This window comes from Micromys minutus (assembly GCF_963924665.1).
Source record: "Micromys minutus genome assembly, chromosome: 2".
In the NCBI taxonomy this organism is placed as follows: Eukaryota; Metazoa; Chordata; class Mammalia; order Rodentia; family Muridae; genus Micromys; species Micromys minutus.
Genome location: NC_137971.1, coordinates 64,858,224 through 64,885,947, shown reverse-complemented (window position 1 = coordinate 64,885,947; position 27,724 = coordinate 64,858,224). Strand labels below are relative to the sequence as shown.

Genomic DNA, 27,724 nt, shown 5'->3' with positions numbered 1-27,724 from the left:
TTTCGAGAGCAAAGCATCAGACAGTCACAGTTCAGGCACAGTCTAAACTGTGAGCCCTCTGATCTGTCCTGGAGACTGTCAAGGTCATCCAAAACAAGTCAAGTCTCAGAAAAGATGACAGGTAAGAAAAATCTTGGAGGAAATGAGGCTAATAAAGGGAGGACTCTCGAAAAGGCTTCTGGGAAGAAATAAGAATGTTAGGGAGGAAACTAAGGAAGTCTGAATAGGGATGGCTTTAGTCAACAATGACCTAGTGGTACTAAGTGCAGAGATATCAGATGTTAACTAGAGGGGGCTGGGCTGCTCCTACTGCCATGCTTCCCCCACATATGAATTTGCCTTTGAAATCAAAACCAAAATAAACCCTTTCTTCTTTCAGTCACTTTGGTCATGCTGCTTTATCACAGTAATGAACCTTCTTCATTGACAAGAGCTGCAGTTATCCAGTGGTTCTGTGGATAAGGTATTCTTCCCAGTACTGGGGACCAAACCACAAGGCTTCAGAGATGTTAGTCCAGCTCCATCCCCACTGTAGATGTTACTTTAACATGATTTGATGACTTGCCTGTGATACTCTTGGACACTCTGGTGGTAGGTTTGAAACCGAGTCTCTTTTTAAAAAGGAAGAGTAAGAACACGTTCCAAAAAGTAAACTTGAATGTTTGGTTGCACAAAAAGCATCTTTGCTGTACCTGTTGACTGTGAAGAACAATCCTCACCAGCTGAGTATTGTGAACCTCTTGGGAAATAAAAAAGAAAGACCCTCATCCTTGTTGCAATCTGAAATTACCAAAGTTCTGCTAATGTTTGTCAAGTTGCTTTTGGGAAAATAAGCTCTTCAGCTGAATTTTAGGCCCCATATCCTTTTCAGAATTCACACGTTCTTTTAAATAACCTTAATTTCTCTATCAGGCTGAGAGAGGATGTGGATACATACACTATCATTAATTGTTGTAAACATGTCATATCAACATGAAAATGAATGACAGGGGAAACTGAGCATGGGCTTCAGGAGAATGATTTATTTGTGCTGCCTCTGCAAATTTTCAGAAATTCTCAGTCCATTGTAATCTAAGTTAACCTTGAAAGTCACATGATACTAAGTATTTGTTCCAACTTATCACAGTCTATGAGCTTCCCCAGAGACGAGGAGGCTTCACTTGCCCTTGTATCTCAGATCCCACAGTGAAAGTCAATAAACAACTCTGCAAAGTTGTCCTCTGACCTTCACACTTAGGCCTCTCCTCCCCCATCTCTTTCAAACACACACACACACACACACACACACACTTAAACATGAAAAGAACAGGCTTTTGAGAGCCAAAAAAAGACTTTCAAAAAAGAGTGACTCAGGGTTGAGAGAAGTGGGAGAAGGAAGGCATGCATTGGCTTCAGAGAATGGAAAGGCAGTTTTGATGAAGTATTAGAAACTGCTACCCCCAAGGGAAGGAGGGCATGTGAGAAGGGGGGCCAGAGAACGTGAGCCAGCCTTCTCAGATGACTGGTTATGGAGGAATGGTTAGGAACAGCCACTTAACACAAGAGCTGGGCTCAGTTTTCTGGGCTTGGGAAATGTTAAGTTTATCTGTTTGAGCAGAATCTGCCTCTACTGTTGTAATGAGTCACTTCTGGATATTTGAGACCTAACATCTGCTAAGGGAAGTTCTGTCCCCCCCCCCCACCTCTTTAATCCTTTGGCCTCTTATTTTTCATGTCATGTGCAATTTCCATAATTTCATTGCGATGTGAGGAAGCTAGAAATTGGACATTTCCTGGAGCATTTGAAGGCTGAGTTCCACTGAGACCATCTCATGCTCAATCAATGTGACATGCCTTCCCCGAGCCTAAGCTTGATGTTTCCGAGACATGACATTGGAGATGGGTCCCCAAAGACACTTTAAACTCCCAGTATCACCTTGCATCTGTACAATAATGTCCAAGCCCCAGAGTATTCTGAAAGTCATTGTTCTACCTCAGTCTTACAATGTCCCTGAGATGACGGAGCGTGCTAAGACAGTGCCATGTTACAGCAAAGCCAACCGGCTCACCAACAGAAGGCAGGAAGCTCCCTAACTACAGCAAGGCCCTATCCCCATCCCACTCCACCCACACATACTCTTTCAACTCAGCATCAGCGTCAGCAACAGCTTTTGACAAGAGAAAAAGATGGATACAAGGAGGGCGTGCCCAGCTGCACCTCTGTCTAAGTTATTGGTCTCATTGACTGGCATTTCAGCACTGCGTGTAGTCCCAACACCACCTCCAAATTCAAAACCTTGCATTTTCATTAAAACTCTCCAAGGACATTTACAAATTTATTCTTTTACACTTTTATACATGCTCTCTAGGTGATAATCCTCCTCATTTCTCATAGTGGTTATCAGCTGTTCTAATGCTGTGACCCTTTAATACAGTTCTTCATGTTGTAGTGGCCCCCAACCATAAAAGTATTTTTGTTGCTACTTCATAACTGTAATTTTGCAACTATTGTGAATTGTAGTGCAAATATCTGATATGTAGAATATCTGAAATGCATCCTGTGAAAGGGTTATTCCAACCTTCAAAAGTCATAACCCACAGGTTGAGAATCATTGTTCTCCCCCCCCCACACACACACCAAATCTCTTCTTTCTAAGTCTTCCCACTTCCATGCCCCTCTTTGTGTGTGATCTGCTATATTTAATTAGAGGTGCCTATGTGAGCATGAATGTGGGTATATTTGCTCAAGTTGGGGCAATGTATCAGTGGTTAGTCCCTGAGGAATATAGGGACGTTTTAAAAGGAAGATTCTTGTGCCTTCTCCTGAGCCAAAAGGAAATGATCACTTATAATACACTTCTAGGCAGATCTAATATACACACCGACTGAGAACCAGGAAACATGGCACTTTGATGATGTAGGGAAACCATATCAAATAGGGATCCTTCCTCCCTGAGGATGCCCATGATGGCAGTTCCTTCTGTGTATCCAGAACTCAGACAACAGGGAATATCTTGCTAATCTACTGGTAGATATACCTGACACTCCTTGATAATACTCTCCAGTCTGACCAGTTCTTACTATTGCCTCCTTCTCTTTCTTGATGCTGCTCCAACTTTCTCACAGCCAGTGACCTAAATGTAAGATGGTATATGCTCACTGTGTACAGTGGGATGGTTATAAATCCAGCTCCTTCCTGTTCCTTGAATATAAACTGTTTACACCCTAGCTCTGTGAAACTCAGTGGATAAGGTAAAAATCCTGCATCTCTTAGAAGGTCTTTCCTGGCCTTTCTACCATGCTGTACCACCCCATGGATGCCTGCCTAATACTCATTCCTTCTGAATGACAATCTGAATTTATTTACACACTCCTCACTGGAATATAAGGCACAGGGGGCAAAGGCTTGCTTGCCTCATTTGTTGACCAAACGTCCACTACATAAGGTAGACTTCTAAAAATGAGCTGAGTCAAAGGAATCAAGGGACAGAAAAATATGAATCTGTTTGTAAACACAATGGGCACCATGTAGGCTTTACAAATATTTGCCTAGGAGAAGACTTGTGTGGAGAGTTATTGTGTTGATATAATTTCAAAGTTGGTTCTTGACTGCTGCTGATAAATGGGGCAGATAAATAACTACAGACCAGATCAAACAGATGTGTCCATTGCATGAAGGAGTCCATGGAAGCCACATCAATAGACAATCTACATTGACCCCATTCTGGAAGAGCTTTGCCAGTAATCTGAATGTGAACATGGATTGCAAGTATCGTCACCTGATGCTAGCGTCACAGCTGTGTGCTACGCTGAGCCCTGTGGCATCAAACACTAAGAAAGCTGTCACTAACTCACTTTTGTCCCCATTCTCTTAAATACTGTCAATACCATGGAGTCACCTGAATGCAGTTTACCTTAGCTTCTCCTTCTGGGGCAGAATCCCACAGGAATTAGGAACTGTATCCAACAGTACTTCCTAGTTCCTGGTGATGTAGAGCATCTTATGGAAAAGGAACTTGGTCAGAAATGATGTACTACTTTCTCCTTATGCCTCATGGTACCTGCCCAATGGCCAATGAACACAAACGATGAAGCCAAGGCCAGAAGCCAAAACAAAACCGAGCCATCAACACGGCAGGTCATTGGACTAGTTCACCTCAGGACTGATAATACATAAACACAAGATTGTCAGCCAGAACTGCACTTCTAATGAACTATATACTAGGACATGAAGACCTTTGTAGGACATGTATGTCCCAAATATTATATAGAATATATTTATACTTAAAAAACACCCTCACTATTGATATAAAATTCAAATCTAAACAGATATTTCATACTTGTAAACACTGATACTGGCAAGTATACTCCAGGAAAAACTCTTTATCATGTTTTCCACCACCTGAAAACCTGTGTGTGTGTGTGTGTGTGTGTGTGTGTGTGTGTGTGTGTATGTGTGTGTGTGTGTCGGGGGGTAGAGGTAAAAAGTACCTTGAAAAAATTGGTTCTCTCTTTTCACCATGTGGGTCCTGGAGTCTGAGCTCAGATTATCAAGCTTGGTAGCAAGCCTCTTTACCCACTGAGCCACTCTGCCGACCCAGTGCCTATAAATATTTTAGTATATATATATTCTTTGTTAAGCAGTATATTTCTCTTCTTCTGCATCCATCACTTCCTAATATGATTGATGAGTAGCATGATGGGAGTTTTTTTTTTAATCTGCTTTATCTCCTAGAAAACAGCATCAGTGAGTGCCAATCTGCTTCCTTGTCCTCCAATATACACTATTTGGGACCACCTCTACAAAACAGATTTTCCCCCTAAGTGCAGATTGGGTACTTGGCTCCTTTAGCCAAACCACTAACCTCTCCTAAAACAGTTTCAAATGCATGCTCTCCAGGAGATAAATGGAGGATATAAATCATCCCATCTGTCCCCATACAGAGGGGCCCAGTGACCATTCTGGGAAGCTACATGGGATTTCTACAGCTTGATGCCTTTTTTTTTTTTTCTTTTTCTTTTTTTTTTTTTTTTGGAAATCTGTTTTCTATCATGAAAAATGACCTAAAAAATTCACCAGGAGAAACCCACCATTGTGATCTCTCCTAAGGACTCGGGTTTCTATGGATCTCATCATCTTTTGTTGCTATGCATTCTGGAATTTAAGAAAGTCATGTCTGTTTGGCAGATGAAACCCACCAATGTGTCAACTGGCAAAATTCCTATTGTTTATGCCATACCACAAAAGGTGCAAATCAAACCTGTCAAAAGTAAACAAGGCTTAAACTATATTAAAACTCATGGTGAATTTTTGTTGTATAAAAGCATTTTCATTAATAACTGATTGGGGAAAACCAAAATGTTGATTAATACGAAAATAGCTGTCATTCAAGTTAGCCGAATGCAGAAGTTATGTGTCTTGTAATGTTTGGTGTTTGGCTGTGCTGGGAGTTGAACCCAGGGTGTCATGCAGGCTAGAAGAATGTTGTATCACTAAGCTATATTCTCAACAGCCGCTCAGATAATTTTTGAAAGAGGTATTACTACTGTATGGATGTACTGTTGTATGTATATAAATGCTTGCTTAAATGTATGTGTGTTCACCATTTGTATGACTGGTATGCACAGAGGCCAGAAGCAAATGTCAGATCCATATAATTGAAGTCACAGACGGCTGTGAGCCACCTGATGTGAGTGCTAGGAACTGAACCCAGGTACTCTGTAAGAGCAACAAGGGGCCTTAACTGATGATCTATCTCTCCACTTCATTCCCAAATTAATCTCAGTAGATGCTATCATTGCTGAGCCTCTTGTTAGAGCTGCTCCACCAGAATTGAACTCATTTTAACTCCTGTAGGAACAGAGCTCTCATTTCAAAGGGACAAAGTTTACACTGAAATGGGTAAAGACAAAGCATGAACAGAATACCAGTTTGGTCAACACAGTTTTGAAACTTTGCTACCTCAAAGCTGAGGGTTAAAAAGAAAGGAAGGAAAGAAGGGAGGGGAGGGAGGGAGGGATGAAGGGAGAGATGGAGAAGGGATGGAGGGAGGAGGAAAGAAAGAAGGGGGGATAGAGAAGGGAGGGAGGAGGAAATAAGGAAGGGAGGGAGGGAAGGAAGAAGGGAGGGAGAAAAGAAGGGAGGCCAAAAGAAAACAAACATCTGACCTTGGCCTGGATGCTCTGTCCGGGGATCCCAGGGTCCTTTCTCAGAAGGGAGGCTCTGGCCACTTTGTAAGCTCCTCTCTGGTCCCACAAACTCACTCCTAAATCAAAAGAAAAGCAGCTGGGTTTTCATTCTGGTGGAGGAATTTGGCATCAAAAGCTTATTACAAAAATGGCACAGTGAAAATACTTGGAAGTTGAATGAGCCCAGGGAAATGCTAGAATTCATTAAATCACCATAGGCATTAAGAACAAATAAATTCTCTGTCAATCTCGACGTTAAAATATTGTACCTTAAAGACAACAAATTGAATTTTTCTGTAATCCATGTTGGATTATTAGTTCAGGCAAAGTATATAATTCAGTCCTTAAGTTAGCAACCAAAGTGCACATGCAGTGACTTTTAAAAATGATAAATTAGTGGTACACTTAAGATCAACTCTATTAAAAGTCCCAAGGCCTTAGCTGTATTAAGACTAAATCCATTTACTTAAGTCTCAGTGAATCTGTTAGACACCGTGCCAAGTCTCCTCTGGGCACTTAGAAAGTCTAATTTATATGCTCTGGTAAGTGATTCTATAGATAAAATTAATTTGCCAGTTCAGACTGACTGGACAGGTTTATTCACTTATTTATTTTTAAATAAAGTCATTTCAAAAGTTATTCAATGCACTTGTTTCGTGGAGTCTTGTCTGAGGCGGCTGACAGGCCACAGGTTCAATTCTGCCCCATTTCCATAAGCAAACCCATGGAAAGAATAACATTTTCTCTTCTGGAGGGTGTATCACTTTCATAACCAGCATGGTGATTTCTCTGGACTTGTTCGCCTATGAGGTCACACACTTGCTATTTGGTGGGCTCACAGCATGGGCCTGGAGGTGAGGGATGGGACCAGATTCCCCCACGTGTTATTCCCATTTCTTCAGCCAGAATTCATGATTTTCAGACCTGAGTCATAATCGCACAGTTTCAAGTTACTAAAGACTTCATATTTATGGGGCACAAACGGTATTGAAATTTTAATCCTAGACATTTTACAATTCCCTTAATACTTCTAAATCCACACCGTTTTATCATTCTCGAAGTGGAAGTCTGCAGTTATAGTCAGGTTACAAAAGGATTACTACTGGAACGTTAACTGTCTCCTGTAGCCTTTCCAGAACAATCTCAAGCTGGCCGCAAGCTTTCTAAACTCTTGGTTGTTGAGTAGCATGGGGTGAAAAGTCAGGAGCATGCCCAGAGGCAGAGAAATGTACTGGGAACCTCAGCCATCTTGGAAAGAAGGAAAAAGGAACATGGGCACATGTCAGGTAATGGGGGAGCAACAGTGCTGGGATGGCTAATATTCGTTACTGCTGTCTGGAGCAAGGAGAGAAACCTCTAGGCAAGTCTAAGAGGGAGTTTATAATTGGGTTAGCTGTGGTGGGAAGACCCACCCTAAAGTCAGTGAAACCTTCCTATGGCTAGAATTCCAGATGTAATAAAAAGAAAGCAGTGATCTAAGCAACATCATTCAACTTTGGCTTCCTCATTGTGGATGCAATAGAACCAGGAGCCTGAGACTCCTGACTCCTTGTCTTTCCTGCCATGATGGATGGTTCCCGTGAGCTGTAGATTCAAAAAGTTGCTTTTGTTAAGTATTTGGCCCCAGCATGTAAAGAAACTACTACCATGACCAGACAACACAAATGTTCAGAGATTAATTTCTGTGTCAGAAGTGACATCTGGACATACCAGGGGAGCACAAGCCAGAGAGAAAGGTGGTGTCTGGATGTTAGACATCAGAAATCCACCTGGATGCAGTGCATCATGCTGACACAACCGCATCCCTGGTGCCTCCAGGGGGCTCACAGATTGTGCATCAAGGGTTCGCTAGCATGGATTCCTGGTCCCATGGTCATTCAGATGCTTCCCTTCAGAAAGCCCATCTGTCTACTTAGGCCAGCTCTTCCTACTGTCATCTGAGGCTAGAATTTTCTATCTACAGAATGGAAATGCTGGCCTCTTAAATACACTCCACCCCAGGAGACTCAGCGGTGTTGGTCCTATGTCTAACATATGGACATAGGGGGATCTACCCTATGATGGACATACTTGGCAGAGAGATGGTTGAATGAACACTAGCAGAGTATTTTTAACCTGAGAATCCACTCTCTGAAACCACCCCCCATACAAGCATTCTCAATCTCGAGATGCTACCATCAATGTAAAATTCTGTGCTTGACTCCTGGTGATGTCACAGTCATGATGCAGGTATTCTAATACTGAATGTGATAAAGTATATGTAGTAATGGATTTAAACAGCATGTGGAACATAAATGGGCATTGGGAGATGGCTTAGCCCATAAAGTGCCTGCCATACAAGAACGGGGATCTGACTTCAGACTGCCAGCACCTATAAGAAAGCAAGGGATGGCAGTGTGAGGCAGGCAGACACAAATGGAAACTTGTTGCTCACTGGCAAGTCAGTCTAGCAAATCCTTGAGTTCTAGACTCAGCAAGAAGATAATAACATCTCAACAACAAAAAACAACAATAGTTTGGAATGAAATAGAGGAAGAAACTCAATGAATGTAGAAACGTAAAGGTTCTTTGGAGAGTCAGTTGTGTTGGAAGGGGCAAACACAAGAAGGAGAGTTTTTCTGAAGTGGACACAAGTGAAAGGATGCTTTGCTAAAGCAAGTATGTAAAAGGGCGTGTGATGAAGGATTCTTTGATAATGACACGCACATATTGGTTCCTCTTACGTGCACTGTTGAGTTCCTTTTGTTGTAACTCCCGATGGTGTGCTGGCAGCTTCTTGTCATTTCCTTGGAATTGGGGCGATTGGTAGAGTGATGTCAGTGATACAGACTCATGTGGAGTTTTGCTAAGTTGAGGCAAGACCCGTGAAGGACATGTGATCTTTGGAATGAGTATAACGACAACACAACAGACAGCGGCGGGGTAGCTCTGCAATGCTTCCTGGTCTCTGGTCTTCGCTGATCTCCACTTCATTGAAAGAGGTATGACAAAGAACTTCTGGCATTCTTGCTGGTCCTGGTCCCTCCTGCTGACTCATGCTGAGGCCTGACTGTTATTCCAAAAGTACTGAACTGGACCGCTGGTACATTGTGAAGGGTTTGCAAGTGGACGGAGCTGCCGCTGCTGACCTGTGAACTGAATTGCTAATTTCCTGACAATGCAAGTGGGATTTGCTCCAAAGAACAGTTTCTAAACTGGTTAATTTTCCCCATATCCTAATAACCTTTTTTCCGCATTACTTCTGGTGGGTAGTGGACTAGAAGGGAGGTTAGAGTTTTTAAGAACCATCATTTTAAAAGGGGTTTGAAAAGAGTACACATGGATCCCAAGGCATATGTAGCAGAGAATGGCCTTGTTGGGCATTAATGGGAGAAGAAGCCCTTGGTTCAGCTAAGGCTTGATGTCCCAGTGTAGGGGAATATCAGGGCATGGAGGCAGGAGAAGGTGGATGGGTGGGGGAGTACCCTCATAGAAGCAGGAGGAGAAGAAATGGGATAGGGGTTTATTGAGGGGAAACCAGGAAAGGGTATAACATTTGAAATGTAAATAAAATATATCCAAGAAAAAAAGGGGTTGAAAAATCGAAGCAGCACCTAATATTGACCTCTGGCTTCTATCATGTGTACATACACACACACACACACACACACACACACACACACACACACACACACACAAACCACATATATACTAAAAAAATTCTTTTATATAAATATAAATGAATTTTTATGTTTATACATGAATTCCATTTCCAAAATATATAGAAATACATATGCATATGCAAATGTTCTAGATCTAGACAAAACTTTTTGAATTAACTTCCAGTCCCAAGCATGGCCAGAAGAGGCACTCAGCTTGTAAGGCTGGTCCAGAGGACAGCACGTGTGCTGTGAAAGGAGGCGGAGGGAGGAGCTCTGCATTCTGTATCCTCTGCATCATGTTTGAAAAGCCAACAGTAAGGAAAAATCAGTGAGGAGAGTGTCTGAAGATGAGACTCTTGAGGGAAAAGCCAGGAGAAAACTTTTGGGATATTGCTGGCTTTGGGGAATACATGATTTGAGAGCTGCAGATGAAAACCCTCCTGACCCAGTAGAAGAAAGATCACATTAGCCAAGGAAAGTGAATGTTATCTTCTTTTTGTGACAAGTTGAGTGTGACCAGCCAAGGGAAGTCACACAAAGTGCAGCTCAGCTGTAGCTGGTTCCTAAGTCTTTGTTCTGGGAACCTCAGTGACACCTGGGTGTTTTGCCTGGAACTTCATGACACCCATACTTCATAGTGGATTGTGATCCAGTTAGGCAGCTCCTGCAGATTCATATCACAGTGTGCAAAGTAGTTACGAAAGAGCTTGTAGGGTAGTTGAAGTAGGTAAACGTCCTTTGAAGATACCAGCAATTGTGAACTACCAGCACCACTGAAAACTATTCCAAGTGACTGTGGCCACTGCAGAATTCTTTGAAGTCAGGTCATACTATCATGAAGGAGGGTACAGGCATCTGACGGTCCTTGCCGTATAAATTATCAGTACAAGTCAATTTGTTAAAGTAGTTGATGTAAAGCCACTTGTTCTGGAGCCTGATAAATTGGACAGAGGAAGAGATTTAAATCTGGTATCATCTATTCCCCATGACCCAACCCTAGCAAGAGGAAAATAGAATATTTCTACATACTTTCTCAGTCACGGCAGAGTAAGACCTGGAAGACAGAACTGTATTGTCTTCTCCACTGGCTTTAGATGTTTGAGGCAAGGTCTTTGTTCTATAGCCCACCTGAGTGAGCTGCTGTCTCAGATAGAAGGAGATGGTACATGGTCCCCTAATCGAGCCATTACCACATGCTTTCCTAGGAGAGATACCTTGACATTGGGAGCATAAGGAAGGTCTGTGGGTGGGGAACTTGTATTTGATCATCCAGAGATCTAAAAATAACCAAATGGAAAGAACCCTCTTGGCCTTTGGACCACCTCTACCTCCTCGGGCATTCATGGTGGCAGAGAACGATAGCTATTGGATTTCCTGTGGGCCAAAAGTGCCCAACATTAAATACTCTCCCCTTTCACCCATATTTATTTCCAGGCTCTGGATCTAAAATAAGGCTCTCTTCTGGCTCCAAAGTTCTTCACAAAGAAACTTTATGTCTAGATATTCCTAGGAGAATCTGAAGGCAGACTGGGCCAATGCTTGTGAGACATTTTGCAAGGTTCTGGAGAAGTTGCATAACTGTACTATCTGCTGAGCACAGTGTTTATTATCTGTGTACAGGAGTAACGGAGCCATCGCTGGGCTTCTTAATTGGTTGCACAATATCCCCTTCATGGGATCTGTGGTCAGAAGGCTGTTTCTTATGAGCTTTGCTTATGTATTTATGCACTAGTATTTCTTTTAGATGGTACAAATAAAATTTTTATTTGTGCAGCATGGGTAGACAGGATGAATTACGCACAGCTGTGAGATATCAGAATGTGTTTAATGCAGCTATCTTGTTGACAAACCATAAAAGGAAGTCTTGAATGATGCATATATTCAAAAAATATGACCTTATAAAATGCACAGTTTGTATACAGTTTGTTTTTTTATAATCTGTATTTGGGTATCGGCAAAACTCACTGTTATCGAAAGAAGAAATGTGGAAAGATCATACTGTGCAAAAGCTGCCAGCTTCTTTGATCCTGGGTAAACCTAACACACCATTTGCTGAGTGGCTAAAGAGTAAGTACATAATAGCCTTGTTGTGCAAAACAAACAAACAAAAAAAAAAAAAGAAAAGAAACAGTAGCTACTTTGTTTTTCAATGCAAATGATCTTCGGCAGGGATGGACTCTCCCCCTTGCATGTATGTGCCCCCTCCCTCCCTCCCACCCTCCCTCCTTCCCTCCCTCCCTCCATGTGTGTGTGTGTGTGTGTGTGTGTGTGTGTGTGTGTGTGTGTTTGTCTGTGTGCTTGTCTTTTCCTCACTTTCTGCCATTTTCAGACCTGATTAAAGGCAGCCAAAAAGGATGTTATAAACTACAGACCCATCTCCTCAGAAAGGAATTTTTTCAGTGATGGCTGTTAGATGTTACAGAAAAGATGGCAAAGAAGACATCTCCAAAATGACCCATGTGTCACAACCAAGTCACCCAGAGCATGGCTTCTGCTTAAGCCACACCTGCTCTGGCTTGACCCAATCCCTCCTTTCTCTAGCTTATAAAGAGGAGCATCATGCCAGGCCAAACCCAGACCATGGCATCCTAGTGACCAAGATTTCAGCCCCCAGAGATGGGGACTGATACCATTGCTGTACAGCCCACTGCCATGGAGCCACTGAGCTAGTTCTGAACTGTCCTTTAAGTGCCAACTTTATTGCTACTCTCTAAGACAGTGGTTCTCAAGCTTCCTAATTCTGCAACCCTTTAATACAGTTTGAATACAGTATTTCAGGCTGCAGTGATTCCCCAATCAGAACATTATTTTGTTGTTACTTCATAATTGTAATTTTGGTAAAGTTATAAATCATAATGTAAATATCTGTGTTTTCAGATGGTTTTTGAGGACCTCTGTGAAAAGGTCATTCACCCCCCCAAAGGGTCAAAACCCACAGGTTGAGAGCCATCACTGTGAGGGATAGAATTCTCATAGTACCATTCTCTTTCCTGTTGGGCTCCCATGGGACTCAGCAATCACAAATGAGGCCATGCAGGACAGGATCTTCACAAACCCACAATGTGAACTTGGTCTAGGACATAAGGATTTGAGCATCTAGACTTTGTGCTGTTTTTTTTTTTTTTTTTTCCTGTGTAACTACTTCTATGAACACCAGAGGTTCATATTAAAAATTTGGAAATGTCAAGATTCAGTTGCCAGTGAGAAGACAAACTGTTGAGGATGCTAAGACAAGAGGAAGCAAAGCATCACCCACTGAGTTCTTCAAAAGAAAATTCCTACAAATGCTCAATAGGGTAGGAAAGGAGCCTCAGGTGGAGGAGCTGTGATGCTCTTTAGAAGTCTAATAAAAAAAAGTTAAAGAAGTCATCTTAAGCTGAAAATAAGCCAAGGTCAAGGCCCTGGAAATCAATTAGCATTTTATTAGCCCTGAATACTAAAGACCTACATCAAATCAGGCAGAAGCCATATAGGAGTTTCCTGTTTTAGAGTCCTGGGGTGGTTATGTGCCCATTAACACAAAAATACTCTTTGTTCAGACTTACATCTTCAAACTTAACCAAGAACACAGCATCATCCTTTCATCCCATCTGTACCTTCTTTATGTGAAAATTAGCAGTTCAATTATAAACACACACACACACACACACACACACACACACACACACACACCTTAAAAATCCTCAAAAGAGTCTAAGACAGATAAAGTTGAAAAGAGCAGCTCTGCAGTGGAGGAAAATGACAAGCTCTGTCCAGCCCAATGATCAAGGCCAACATCAGCAGGGATGCACTGTGTGGGTGGAAGATGCTTTTGATATGACATGGTATGATATGACATGGTATGGTATGACATGGTGTGATATGACAGCATATTTCATGAGCCATCTTTATTCTCAAAATCTGTACTTTGGGATTGGGAAGATAGCTCAGTAGGTAAAGTGCTTGTCATGAGAGCACAGGGATGTGCATTTGATTCCCCAGAACTCGTGTAAAAATGCTGGAGGTAGTGTCATGTGGCTGTGATCCCAACTTGGGGGTAGTAGAAAAAGGAGAATTCCTAGGGTGCAGCAGCAAATCACCTAGCCTAACCAGGCTAGTAAGAGCCCTGTCTCAAAAAACAAGGTGGATCTTGAAGATATGGCCCAGCTGTTATAAGCACTTGCATATGCTTGGGTTCTATTCCTAGCACCCCCATAACAGCTCGCAGTCATCTGTAACTCTAGTTCCAGGAGTTATAACTCTGTCTTCTGATCTTTATAGGCACTGAAAACACATGATGTATGTATTCAGCAAAACACTCATACACACACCATAAATACAAATAAGTAAAATAACAAACAAGGTGGATAGGTCTTAAGAAATGATACTTGGAGCTGACTTCTGGCCTCCACACACATGACTCTTCTCTCCTTACACACAACACATAACTCAATCTCATAATAAAATGCATCTCCAAAAGATGCATCCTAAAATGTTCCTGACCAGGACTCTTTGAAACTGCCAAGTGTCATAAAACACCAGAACAATCTAAGATATACACCTCAGGGAGAAAGAACCCAAGGAGGTATGCCAGCTCAGTGCACTTGGGTTCCTGCATGGGCTCAGAAATAGGAAAAGCACATTGGGTAAAAGTCAATGAAGTACGGCTAAGGTCAGACTTATTTGATTTTGTGGTGATATGATTATCCTTGTGTGTGAATTACATATAGCAATAATGTAATAAGTGGGAAGATGGGAGTAACTGTAAGATAACTGGGAAGCATTTGTATGAGCTTCTTAGTGTTTCTACGAATATAAAAACTTATAAAATATAGCCCAACCATAAAACTTTTTACAATCTAATCTGAATCTTACATGAATAATTTTCTGGAGGAACTCAGTATATCTAAAGAAGGCTTGGATACAGGCAGACATCATTGGGACTTCAGATCCCAACCAGCTGTAATATTTGCTGGTCACTTCTCCTACAACATGGACATGGATTCAGAAGGAAGAGGAGATGCTGATGTTGTAGTGAAGCACAGAGGGGTTCACTGCCAAGGCTTTTCAGACTTTGACAAGGCAGATGGATGGGAATGGGAAGTTCCTTCCAGGTACTCCAGGACACGATAGAGACTAAAAACAAGAGGCTGAACATAAGACAAACTTTTACTGGCCTTTATTTATCCTATAAGACAGTAAAGAAGTAAAGGGAAACTTGCCTTTTGGTTTTGGGATCTTGGAGCAGTGACTGACACATGATATATTGATAAAATGGTGCTGAAACAACCCAGGCACAGGTGAGTGAGAAATGCCTGCACCTTTGACCTGGGATGTAGCTCAATGCTTGAGTGCTTGTCTAGCATGTACAGGACCTCCATTTAAACCCCAGTATGGCCAAAACTAGAAGAGGTGCCATGTATGTATGACCTTGGGGAAGAAATCTGAACTCCTGAGGCCCAAATCCTTTACGAATCACTTGAGGCTGAGGACATCATCCACCAAGAGGACTGGCAGAAGACTAACGTGAGGTCACAGATGGAGAAGAGGACCTGGATGCCCTGAGGTCATGGCTGTGGAAGGGGACCCTGATGCCCTTTAGTTTGGCAGATTGCTTTTTCTGTTTGAAAAAAAGCCAAATGGTCCTGCTGGTTTTCTTTGAGCTACTGGCACTAGGAATTCATTATGTTTCTTTTCTTTATGTTCCTACAGATCTGATTTTTTGGTAATCAGCACATATTATTTTTATTATGGAGAAAAAAAACAAATGAAAAAATATCTATCATCTGGGATCCTGATGACAAGGCCCACAATTCTCCTGGCACTACCAGGAATAGCCTTGAGCATGAGGAAGACAGAGCCCATGTAGATACAAGAGCAATCAAGTTCTGCAGAGATGTTTTGGATGTCAGTTTGAAATGCAGAAAAAGATAGCTATTGCTTCCAATAAAGGTTGCACATGGATTCATGCCCTAAATCCACATTGTCTCCACTGCACATAAATGTAGCTTGCTGGGCCTCATGGGTCTCCCGTGAGTGAGAAGGAAGAGAAAACACAGCATTAGCTTCTAACTTTTCAGCTTTGGCTGGTCAGTGGAGGCTCACACAAGCCCCATTTGACAAATGGTGAAACTAAAGAACTGTATTGTTTTTTTCTTGTAGTTGACTGAAAATGAATATCAGGATTAACTGAAAAGGCAGAGCTGACTACATTTCAAATGCCATCATCACTTTAGAAGAAAAGCTCTTCACTTGTGACAGTTGTGGAGGGTAGGGGATGTATGGAATGAAGGACACTGGAACTCTTCTGAACATACTTGTAAGAAGTAACACAGTGAGAAAAATTGAACTAAGCATCAAAATTTATAGCCCAGAAAGGATTTTTAGACATTAATAGCAGAAGGACATTGAGTAGGTATTTGGGGATTCTAGTGCACTCCACTGTAAAGCTTTAAAACAGTGGCTCTCAACCTTCCTAATGCTGTGACCTTTTAATACAGCTTCTCATGTTCTGGTGACAAACCCCCTAAAAAAACTATTTTTATTGCTACTTCATAATTGTAATTTTACTACTATTATGTATCATGTGTTTTCTGCTGGTCTTAAGTGACCCCTATGAAAGGATTGTACAACTCCCAAGGTGGTCACAACCCACAGTTTAAGAAACACTGCATTTAATGAAATACTCAGTAATGAGAAAGTCACTACATAGCTACAAGAAGCTCTATCTCTAAGACTGTTCCTTAACATTTTCACTCCATATAAGGATGCTCTCTAACATCCTTCCTCCAATTAAGAATGAGCCTAACATGCTTGCTCCATCCAAGAGTGCTCCCTAACATTCTTTCTCCAACTAAGAATGAGCCTAATATCTTGGTTAGAGCTTAATGAATCTCAGATTTCCTCCATCTAAGAGTGGCCCATAATATCCTTCCTCTAACTAAGAGTGCTCCCCAACAACCCTGGATCATCTAAGGATGTGCCTTAATATCCTTGTTCTACCATCTGGCACCTTACACCATGTTTACCAAACCCATGCCAGTTTCAGGAAAACCTCATGATGTCATATTTGTCTTCTCTGACAAGATCTTGTTTTCTACTCTTTAAAAGCATGTGTGTGACTATGTGTGTGTGTGTGTGTGTGTGTGTGTGTGTGTGTGTGTGCTTGTGCAGGAAGGTAATCATGCATATGTGCACATGTGTATGGAGACCTTAGGTCAACTACAAATGCTGTTCCACAGGGGTCATCTTGCTTTTTGAGGTAGGGTTTCTTATTGGCCTAGGGCTCAGTCAGTCAGCTAACCTGACTCTAGGGCCAAAGGGGTCTGAATGAGGTTATAAGCCTCTTTGGTGTGAGGATTATAAGTATGCCCTCATCTTGGCATTCTTTACATAGGTTCTAGCTATTAAAACCACAAGGTTCTTATGCACAGGTGCTGTTGTAGTTGCTTGAAAGAATGCTATGAACAATGCAGAGTGTAGAAGGGTTTATTTTGGCCTTTGTTTCCAGAGGAAACATTCATAGTGGCATGGCGACAGGAGCTGTAAACTGGTTCAGCTTATCTCATCTGCACATAGGAAGCAAAGAGAGGGAACAGAAAGTGGAGAGAAGGTTACAAATGCCTCAACTGATGCTTCCTACAAGGATCCTGCTCCCAAAGGTGCCACAAATGGCGCCACCAACTGGAAACCAACTGTTCATACAAAGAGCCTGTGAGGGACATTTTCATTCAAACCACCACACATGGCCATCACTTTACGAGCCAAGCCATCTCCCCTAGCCTTTCTTCTCCTGACCATCTCCCTTACTACCCCATGGAGAACGTTTATGTCTGAAGCTGGTGAATCCCAAATCAGTATTCTTCCCATCTCTCCGCCTCACCCAAGCACAGTCCAAATTGTCTCCTGGGCATGCTGATTTTGGTCTTCTCAGCAGCATGGCCCCTTGTCCAACATGCTTAAAAATAAGAAGAGTTTCATCTCTATCCTTCGTTCATGTCAGCACCACCATCTTCCACCCCTTCCCTCTAAGCTACATGAGTGAGCGACCTCTTTGACACATTCTTTGTTTTATCAAGTCAACTAGTCCAGTTGAGTGTTTGGCTCTTGTTCTGTTTCTGACCTCTAAAGCCACTACTGCTTAAGTAAATACTACCATTGTCCAGTTTAAAATCTATCAAATGATGCAGTCATTGGTCTAAATAGGCTTCAGTTCTCTGAGAAGCTAGCCCTGATATCTGAAAGCCCGGCATCAAGTACCAGGACAGAGTAGCTGGCAATGCCTGAAACTGGCTTGAGGCACATGCAGGTTCTTTCTCTAATCTTAAAAGAGAAAGACACTGGATAAGAGAAAAATGCCAGCCAGTGGTTTGGTGACTTTTGTTTGTCTACTTGTTTTCCAGGAGAATAGGCAGTAAGGCACTAATTGTGTTCTTGGAATAGAAAGCCAATCAATGTGGTTAAAATGGGGTAAGGTGTGGTCACAGAAAGGGGAGACAGGTCATGGTGGGCATTCCAAGGCCAAGTTTGAATTTTGGGTGTGGAGACATAAGAGGCGTAAAGCTGACTCATGCTGGAAACATTTTTCACCTAGTAGCAGTACGTCTGAAGTTTGGATGGCAGCTCCTCCTGGGAAACAAATGCAGTGTTGAGCACAGATTATAAAACAGTAAATGCACACTAATCTGTACAGTGATGGCTATGCTGGACACTCTGGCCAGGAAACCCTCAATAAAATGAAATTATCTGCCAAATGCAGCAAGCTGGAGAGGTCATCTCCAGCAAGTTCCACCTTCTTTATTCCGTCCACAGTACCTTTGGATGTCCACCATGTCTTTCTTTAGATTGCTTCCTCCCAGTGTGGAGAAGACTTTATTCTCAAACCTTTATGAAACCCTCTTCCCAAACCTCCTCAGAGCAGCTACCATACTTTGGTACCCAAGGGCAGAGGCTTTGACTGTCAAGTTCCCTGCTATATTCCCGGGCATAGACAAATATTCATGCAGAGAAACACTATAGAACAAATAAAAACCATCCACGGCTGGTTGTTGATGGTGATGATGTACATGTGGGGGCCTAAAGCTCGACACTCCACTTCACTACTCCGACAAATGGTGGCAATGTTCACTTCCTTGCGGTATGACACACAGAACACAATCCACATGAGCCTTATTTATGAGCCAAAGTTCCAATTTACTTATTTTTAATGAGAAAGAAGTGCTGTGTCAATCCTAGTCCTCATATGAAACATTTGGCTCATTATCTGCCCAGTAGGAAGGCTTCCTTCAGGAGCCAAATTAAGATCAGAGCAGGCAAGTAAGGGTTCAAACAGAAACTGTCATCACAGGAGTCAGATCTTGTTTGCTTTGTTCAAGAAGATCCACCTGCTATGCTGGCCAAGGCTACACTAAGCTCCAAAGAGTAGAGCAGAACTTACAGAAAACATGGGCTCACTACAGGCATTTCAAGTTCAGTTTTTATAGACCTCTTGACTTTCCTAAGGCCAGCCCTCAAATACTTATTAACTCATGATGTAGTTTGGACTTTTTGATACTATTTAGAATACTTATTTTCCTTCCTGAGAAAAATACACTTTAAGTTTCAACATAACTAATGGTTTTAGAGACGAATCCCATAAATTCCTGTGGGAAGATATCTTTTGAATTAGGAAAGGCAGTGGGAGAGACACTTCTTCCTCCCTTCTCACCTATGAAGCACTTGCTTGGGATGACCTGGAAATAGGCAAGAAATAAGAGCATCTTGGAAGGAGGGCTTGAAGCAGTGAGGGGTGACTGCACCTGGGTGACAGGCCTAGTTCCTGATGACCAAAGATAAAGATGAGGTAGTCTGGAAGTGTGTGAAAAAGGATTTTGGTTTTCTAGCTGTAAGTTCTGACTGTTAACTTTGAGAAAATCCTAATTTAGATAGTGAATTAGAACAACTCAGACTATTACAACATAGAATTCCAGTCCTGAGTTCAGAGAACTCCCAATGTATTCAACTTGGCAAGTATCTGTTAGGCATATGGCTTGACCTAGGAGCGTTTTTAAATAGCATTGACTGGCACACACTCAGTTTTAAAAACTAAACAGCATGATTTGGTACCTCCAAATAATTGCTTAGCTTTAAATTAAAGTTCCCCAAATGCAAATAAAATTGCTTAATTTGGAAGCTTAATTTAAACTTTCAAGCTTTTGAAGAGTTTTTTCCCCCATCATAATAGCTACTCTTGTTCTGATCTCTTTACAGAGAAGACGGTGCCAGCTCTGTCTTAAGATGGCTACAGGTGTCCAGTCAAAATGTGAAGACCAAAGAACTGAGAAGCAATGCCATGGTTTAAAGTAAACACTAATAATTTACCAATTTCTCTAAACGCATCCTTTATTCTCCAGACGCGGGCACTGGTATGCCAGTCTAGCTCCCTGCCTTTGGACAGGACAGGCTAGCTGTCAATGCCTCAAGCTCACTCACTACACCACATAGTTCTATGGGCAAAAATGATAGAAACAATGAGTTCTTGTTGATAGTTATTAGGGTAAACCACTGGAACTGTGTAGGGAGGTAAAAATCTCCCATGGCTGCCCTTCACTAGCACTGGGAATGCGGCTGGAAGGATTGTATGTGGCTAGGGGTGCCTCATTTCCTTTACTGGGTCTGGCTTAACCATTGTGCCCTAGATATCTTACTTCAAAAAGTAAGGTCAGTGGTTTCTGAGTACCCAAGATTGACCTCTGGCCTCCATGTCTATGTGCGCATCCTCACTGCACCTCCCCCAAATATGTGCACCTGTACTTGCACACACATAAACACACCTGTGCACACAGAGAGAAATTGAAGCCAATCGGTGTTTAAAAAGTTAGCACTGGAACTGAGAGATGACTTAGCAGGTAAAGGAGCTTTCGGGGGAAAAAGCCTGATAACCGAGTTTGATCCCCAGAACCTACGTAAAGATAGAAAGAGAGAAATGCGAGTCGTGACTTCAATTTCCCCCACACATACATTGTGGGGTTTTTTTCTCTCCTTCTATTTTTCTCTCCCCTTTCCCTCACACAACAGCAGCAACAACAACAACAATTTTAGAAAGTTTTAAAGTTAGCCTTGCAGAGTGAGAGAAAAAAATAACCTTTCCATAGTATGTCTCCTGAGCGTGTCCTCCCTTGAGTCTCATCCATTTCTGCCTATAGGAAGCAGCGTATTTATCAGAGGAGATTGGAGGTAAACATGCTCTGAGCAGATGGACATCCCAACCACATGAGAGATGTCATCCAAAGCTTCCATGGGGCGTGTTCTGGTGTCAAGGGACTGGAGAGGAGGAGTAGGCTGCTTAGATGGACAAATGCCTAGAGAGAAATTCCCTCTCCACAGTGTCATTTATGTCTTCTCTCTGCCTACAAGAAGGGAAATGAAGGAGATGAACATATAATCAGGGAGCTGAGACTAATCAGTAATAGCATGTACCTTGTCTACCTTTAAGCACTGTTCTAATAGAATGCTCCTTGTTCTACAAGAGAGCTGGCTCTCTTCTGCCTCTGTCTCACAAACATATCCAAGCTTACTACTCCCTCATCTCTCGTGGGGGGTGCTTGAAGACAGTCACCCTGGGAGTGAACAGTGAAGTTGGAAACAGGTCAAGTCACCAGATTTAGAAAATTAAAACATAAGAGCTCAGCTAAACTTGAGCTTTGGAAAAACAATGACTAATTATTTATTATCAGTACAGCCTGTGCAACTTAGACCTCATTTATCCGTGTGTGTCTGCCTGTTTGTGTGTGTGTTGTGTGTTGTGTGTATAGATATACCTATGCTCATTTTGTGTTTCCATGATGGCTTCTATTTTTCCTGACAGCCCCAGAACCAGGCTTCCTTGAATCGTTTGCAGGCCTACAAAGAGAACTTCATTCAGAAAAATGTTCTAATTTTAAAATGTAAAGTTGTAATGTGAGAATGGTTCAAATGTATCCATTAATTCACAGCACAGATAGACATCTTTTCTATGACATAAAATTCAAGACTGAATGCCATGGTGACATATTTAAAGGGGACAGAGGTGAAGAACAGACCTCTAGGCAATAAGAGGCTTTTATACCCTACTGCTGGAAGACACAGTCTACACACACCCAAGTGTTTCATTCAGAGCTCACACGACTCCATCTGTCACCAGAACACATGTTTGGCACAGACAGAAAGCCAAGAGCAGTCTAACAAATATTTCAAAACTGAATTTATATCTTTCTAACACATGGTTTATATGCGGATGTCATACCTAGCAAGCTTTGCAGTTCTCAAATAATATCCTGGCTAAGGTACAAATGATATCCACAGCCGACCTCAATACCAAAATTATTTGCTTTGAAAATATGTTAAAGAAAGCGTAGTTTATGAGGGGGCTCCTGCCAGAGTCGCCTGTTTTGGTATGCAACTGTTATAAAGTTTGGGACAAGAATCCAAATGTATCCACCATAAGCCAAATTATTTGCATAGCTTCTTATTCAGAGGGGAAGCGCTCCTGGAAAAACAAAAGTTTAGATCACATTATCAAGGGTGGCACTCACATGTTAGCAAACTTCAAATGTGCCTTCTACCCACTGCAATTCCTGTGTCCCCATTATCTAGGGGAACTATATGTCAAATCTATAGGCTGCACTCTGGGAGGCTGCCTACTCTAAGTTATTCTCCTGTGGGGCATTTCTAGATGAAAATTCAAAGTACCCAAATGTAGTTATTTCTTCTTCTGCATCAAAATCCATGTATTTGCAGAGTGTTTCTTGCTTGTTTTTTTTTTTTTTTTTTTAATTCCTCCTACTAAGGGATAGCGTGTAGACTCAGGCCCAGTTTATTAGACAGCAGGCGATATTTGCCACTGGCTGGCCAACGATGTTCTTGTAAATATTTCAATCCCCTCCCTGTTCCCAAAAAGAAAATGGAAAAACTGAAACAGCTACAGGCAGGGTCTGTGCGCTGGCATAGACTCCAACCCTCCTTTTACAGTGCGTCCTCGAGATTACTGTTCCTGAGAACTGTGGGCTGGGGAGCAGAGAAATTGTCACATTGATTTTCTGTGAACATCGTGCGATTTATATTCTTCAACTTGACTATATCAGCACAAAATCAGAGCCACATGGAGGGAACACTCATCTTGAATCCCACACATTTCCTAGAGACAGCCAGACTCAGGAGGCTGCCCTTAAAGTAAGAAGAGGGGAATTTAGACCAAAGGAAAACAGGAGCCACCTGAGGTTACTCACAGGGAGACTCAGTTTATCTGATATTAACACTACTGATTAGAAGAGTTCTAACCAGATTGTCCAGCTTAAGTAATATCATCAGGCTTTCTCTGGGGGTCTGGGTGTGTTGCCCTTGTTCTAAATGCAATCTTGTGTTAATGTACCTGATATGCCGTGGGTAAAGATAGTGCAGTAGGTAAGTTCTGTTCACCTACTCTATACAGGGTAGAGCAGTGAACTTCAGGAGATTGGCCCTTCCCAAAGCTCACATGACCAGCATTCAGCTCAAAGCTAGCCCACGGTGATGGCTCCATCATTAAAGTTCTTGAATTGTAAGCATACAGAAATGAGTTCAATCCCCAGAATCAACCTACTAGACAGGTTCTAGGGCACGAAGAGACCCAGTCTCAAATACATAACTCCTGAGGCTGATCTCTGGCATCCATGTATATTGTGGACACACACACACACACGTGCACGCACTAGAGGAAGAATCTAAGCCTTCCACCTCCCTTGCTCGCATTACTTCTGAGTAGAGTTTGTGGTCGTCAATCCCACTCTTTGTGCTGTGTGCTTTCTCTCTCACCTGCAAAGGTACCTCTGCCCATGCAGGTGGCAGGGCTCTCATCTGTCTGCTTATTCCTTACTGTCTCCTGTTTCACACCAGCTGCTGGGGCAGATAAGTGGGCCTAGAGGAAGGGTGATAGTCAGGACTTCACAAGAGCTAGAGTCTGGCAGAGAACACCAAAGAATAACTACCAGGGATCCAGAGCCTTCCTGCTCAGCCTCAAGGTGGCCTTGTAGCCTGGGACACTGGGACACTGGCCCTTTGCTTTGTCTCTTGACTCACACAAGAGACTTATCTGGTCCTTTAAGTACTAAAATCCTTCCCATCGTGTGGTCACTGGTGTATTGATGTAACTTGGACACAGGGTGCTAAGAGAAACTATGGCTTTCTGTCCTCTGAGCTCTTAGACGCAGCACCTTTGACCTATGGCATGTTGAGTAAATGTGTTGAATGGATGTGAAAGAGAGGAAAGGGCTTCTCATACTGAATGCATGAAAATTACCTCTACATGGGCAAGGAGTCCAGCATCCAAGAACAAAATGCCAATGTTCATTAGTGGGATGATATATTCAGGTCTGCATGGTTTTCCCGGCATTCCCATCTCTGACAATGTCCATTTTTTAATGCCAGCTTCATATATGTCCATATACTCCAGAGTCTAGAGCTGAGCCCTCTCTAGCCTTTAGACTCAACCCAAGCAATGGGCCATGATGATATTTCATTTCTTGGCAGATTCTGGTTCTATATTTTCTATCCCACTGGGTCATCTTTAGAAACCATCTAAAAAGTTTGGGACTCAGCCTTGTCAGCATACAACAGACAGCCAGACCCACCTGACTAGAGGGTTATACGATGCTCTTAAGCAGTACAAAACCAAAACCCTAAAGTCGGAGAGGGGAACAAGTGACTTTCCTTTCAGTTCCCTGACAGCCTTATAATTAGGACAAAATCCATTTGGCATAACATGATGGTGACCTCCCCAGACACTAGCCATCCACCCTTTTGCACAAAGGGCTCTGGTTCAGGACACCAGCAAACATGATAATCTGGCCAGAATTTAGTAACATTGTTTAGCTTTCCTCTGATTTATTTTTTTAGCATTTACATAAAGAGATCCTGGCCTTCTGTTTCCAATGCATGAGGGCCATTTTTTTTCTTAAATAAATTTATGCAAAAGGGAAAATTAAGATCAGTGGAAGAAAAAGGTATCTAATACTAGCATGGGTAATGCATGCCTACCACAAACTCTGTGAAAGTGGTTCTCGGGTGACATTGGGATTCCGGGTACTGCATGGACTGCTCAGTCAATGGCTGGCCACAGCTGATATATGTTTAATTACTTAAGGAGTTAGATAACAAGCTCTCACCACCATGATAGCCGTGCAGTGTTGATTTTGGCTGGAATCAAGCTGCACATGTTCATAATGAATTTCTAGTGAATTGTTTGGGTACAAGTTATACTGTAGATCAGACAACCTGGCCACTGAATTAATGGCCTGGTTTTGCTACTACTCTAAATTTGAAGACAGAAAATGGTCTTGCTGTGGTTATGACTGGAGCAGCTCCTGGCCATGATGCTGGAGCACATCTCCCATGTATGGGGCATTGAAGTATCTTCTACCAAACAGCCTAGATATTCAAGCACAGTGACCACCTATCTGTGTGTGGTGATAATCCAGATGTGAACTCAGTGTCCATACACTCAGAACCTCATGAGATTATTTTGAAATCTGCCAGCTTGTACTGAGCATCTGGTCCTGCCCATTGACAATCAAAGCTTACAAGGTCAGTGATGAGAGAGTTCAGTGTCCATGTAGAAAGACAATTGTGTCAGATAAAGATGGCAGAATGCCTAGGGACAATGCTGATCACAGCCCTTTAGCCTTGAGGAAGGAACCAGAAGAAGGGATGAGAAGGAAGAGTTCAGAGTGGTTTCCCCAGGAACAAGAATTGTAAGCACAAGGAAAAGAAAGCAGGGTGGCAACCTGGGTTAGGAAAGTAGACCGCAGAAGGAGAAACCCAGTGAGCAAACACAGTGAACATAGGTTGTACCCACTTTTCTCTTTCCCTGTTTTATTTGCAGCACCCTCCACCTGTTCATGAAATCTGAGTGGTATGAAAATTCTCAAGAGAAAGTTTGGAAAAAGACAGGTTTACAACCCCAATGATGCTAACTGTTCTCTGTAAATGAGTAAAGCTAACTAAATCCAGGTCCAGCCTTCTGGCACCTCTATCTTCTGGGAGACTTCATGGTGAGTCCCTAAAAAGAAAAGAGTACTCTTTTCTGTAACCATTCAAGCGCTCTGCTACAAACAATTGTGGGCATCATGCTCCAAGAGTAGAGCCCATATCGTAATTCTGCTAGATTTTGTGTCTTAGTCTATGTCCTGGTTAGCTTTTGCTAACTTCACATAATCCAGATCCTCCTGAGAAGAAAGACTATATTAAAGAATTACCTAGATCATTTTGGTCTGTAGGCTTTCTATGGAGATTGTCTTGATTATGAGTTGATGTAGGAGGTGTCAGCCCATTATAGGCAGCTTCATTCCCAGGGCAAGGGATCCTGGGACGTACAAGAAAGCTTGTCAAGCATGGGTCTAGAAGCAAGCCAACAGGTAATGTTCCTTCATGATTTCCTGTTTTAACTTTCTTCTTGAGACCCTGCCCTGACTTCCATCATGGCAGGAAAGTCAAGGCAGCAGGAGCTTGAAGTAGCTGGCCATCATCAGTTAGGAAGCAGAGAACAACCGAATGAATGCTCTTGTCTCCGCTGATGCCTTCAGCCTTTCATTCAATCTAGTCCGGAAGCCCAGGGAAAGGTGTTATTCTATTTATCTCCTCTATCACCTCAATTAACATCTTCATACCTCAGTTAACCTCACCTAGATAATCCCTCACTAGTCACCTAGTAAGACTTGTCTCCTAGGTGATTCTACATCAACCCAGGCTGACAATCAGCACTAAGCATCACACCTTCCTAGCCAATCCTTCACCACATAAAAAGACAGTGGGTTTGTAGATTGTCACTGGCATCCTTGGAGATCCAATAAGTAATTTTTATTATGAAAAAGTTCAAGACTTATATCCTTGGATGATGCCAGATTCAGATCATCGGACTCTGTCCTTCACAGGCATCAACTTCTAAAGAACTAGAGATGCTATGTGTAGGGGACGAGTAAGGCAGGACTCAGCAGAAAGACCCACAGTGAACATGAGTGAGAAAATGGAAAGCCCAGTGATTGCAGGATTGGGTGGATTTCCCGTCACTCCTTTATCACATACCCACTACAGCCAGCTCTAATACAAATGTCTTTGCAATTATAACTGAATTTTAACTGATTTTTGTTTTCCAGACATGGTGTCTCTATGTAACCTTGGCTGTCCTTGAACTCATTCTATAGACAAGGCTGGCCTCAACCTCAGAGATCCACCTGACATTTTACTTCCTGAGTGCTGGGATTAAAGGCATATGCCACAACCCAGATTTGAGTTTGAATTATTAACGTAAAGAATGTTCATTGCACATGACACTGCGTTAAATAAGAAATTTTCATAACTATATGCTATGTATGAGCATATTCTCCCCTTTACCCTCTTCATCCCTCTCTGACTGGCCTTTCAAAGTGGCTATTCAAAAAAGTAAGAGCAGACTTCAAAAAGGAGAACTAGAAGTGAAAACAGACCATTTTTATAGAGAATACTTCAGGCTTGTCTAGGGCAAGATTTTGTGAAAACACAGCTAAGTTTTTAACAAATACTCAGATTCCAATTGATATCATTCTAAGTCCATGTTAATGCCACTTTAGGGGAGTTTCTCAAAAGGCAAATGGAAGTTTTTCCACATATTTCTTGCAATAGTCATAGGGTTTAGAGTGTGTCACAGACAATCCCTGACATAAGAGCTCTGATGTCATTAAGACTTGTGATTAAAAGACTGTGACAAAAGCAACTTAAGGAAGAAAGGAAGGAAGGGGGATGGAGAGATGGATCAGTGGCTAAGAGCACTGGCTGCTCTTCTAGAGGTCCTGAGTTCAATTCCCAGCAACCACATGGTGGCTCACAACCATCTATCATGAGATCTGGTACCCTCTTATGGCCTGCAGGCACACATTTAGGCAGAATGCTGTATATATAATAAATTTTTT

General features: G+C 42.2%; 1 protein-coding gene across 1 annotated transcript in view; it reads right to left on the bottom strand.

The window, feature by feature from the left end:
• The window catches only part of ADAM12 (ADAM metallopeptidase domain 12), a gene marked incomplete at both ends in the record, with an annotated part of 311,848 nt that overhangs the window by 257,235 nt on the left and 26,889 nt on the right, over positions 1 to 27,724 (bottom strand). The window contains one exon of the mRNA XM_080911836.1: positions 6,148 to 6,245. Coding sequence (XP_080767962.1) covers positions 6,148 to 6,245 — 98 coding nt within the window. The remainder of the gene's footprint in view (positions 1 to 6,147; positions 6,246 to 27,724) is intronic.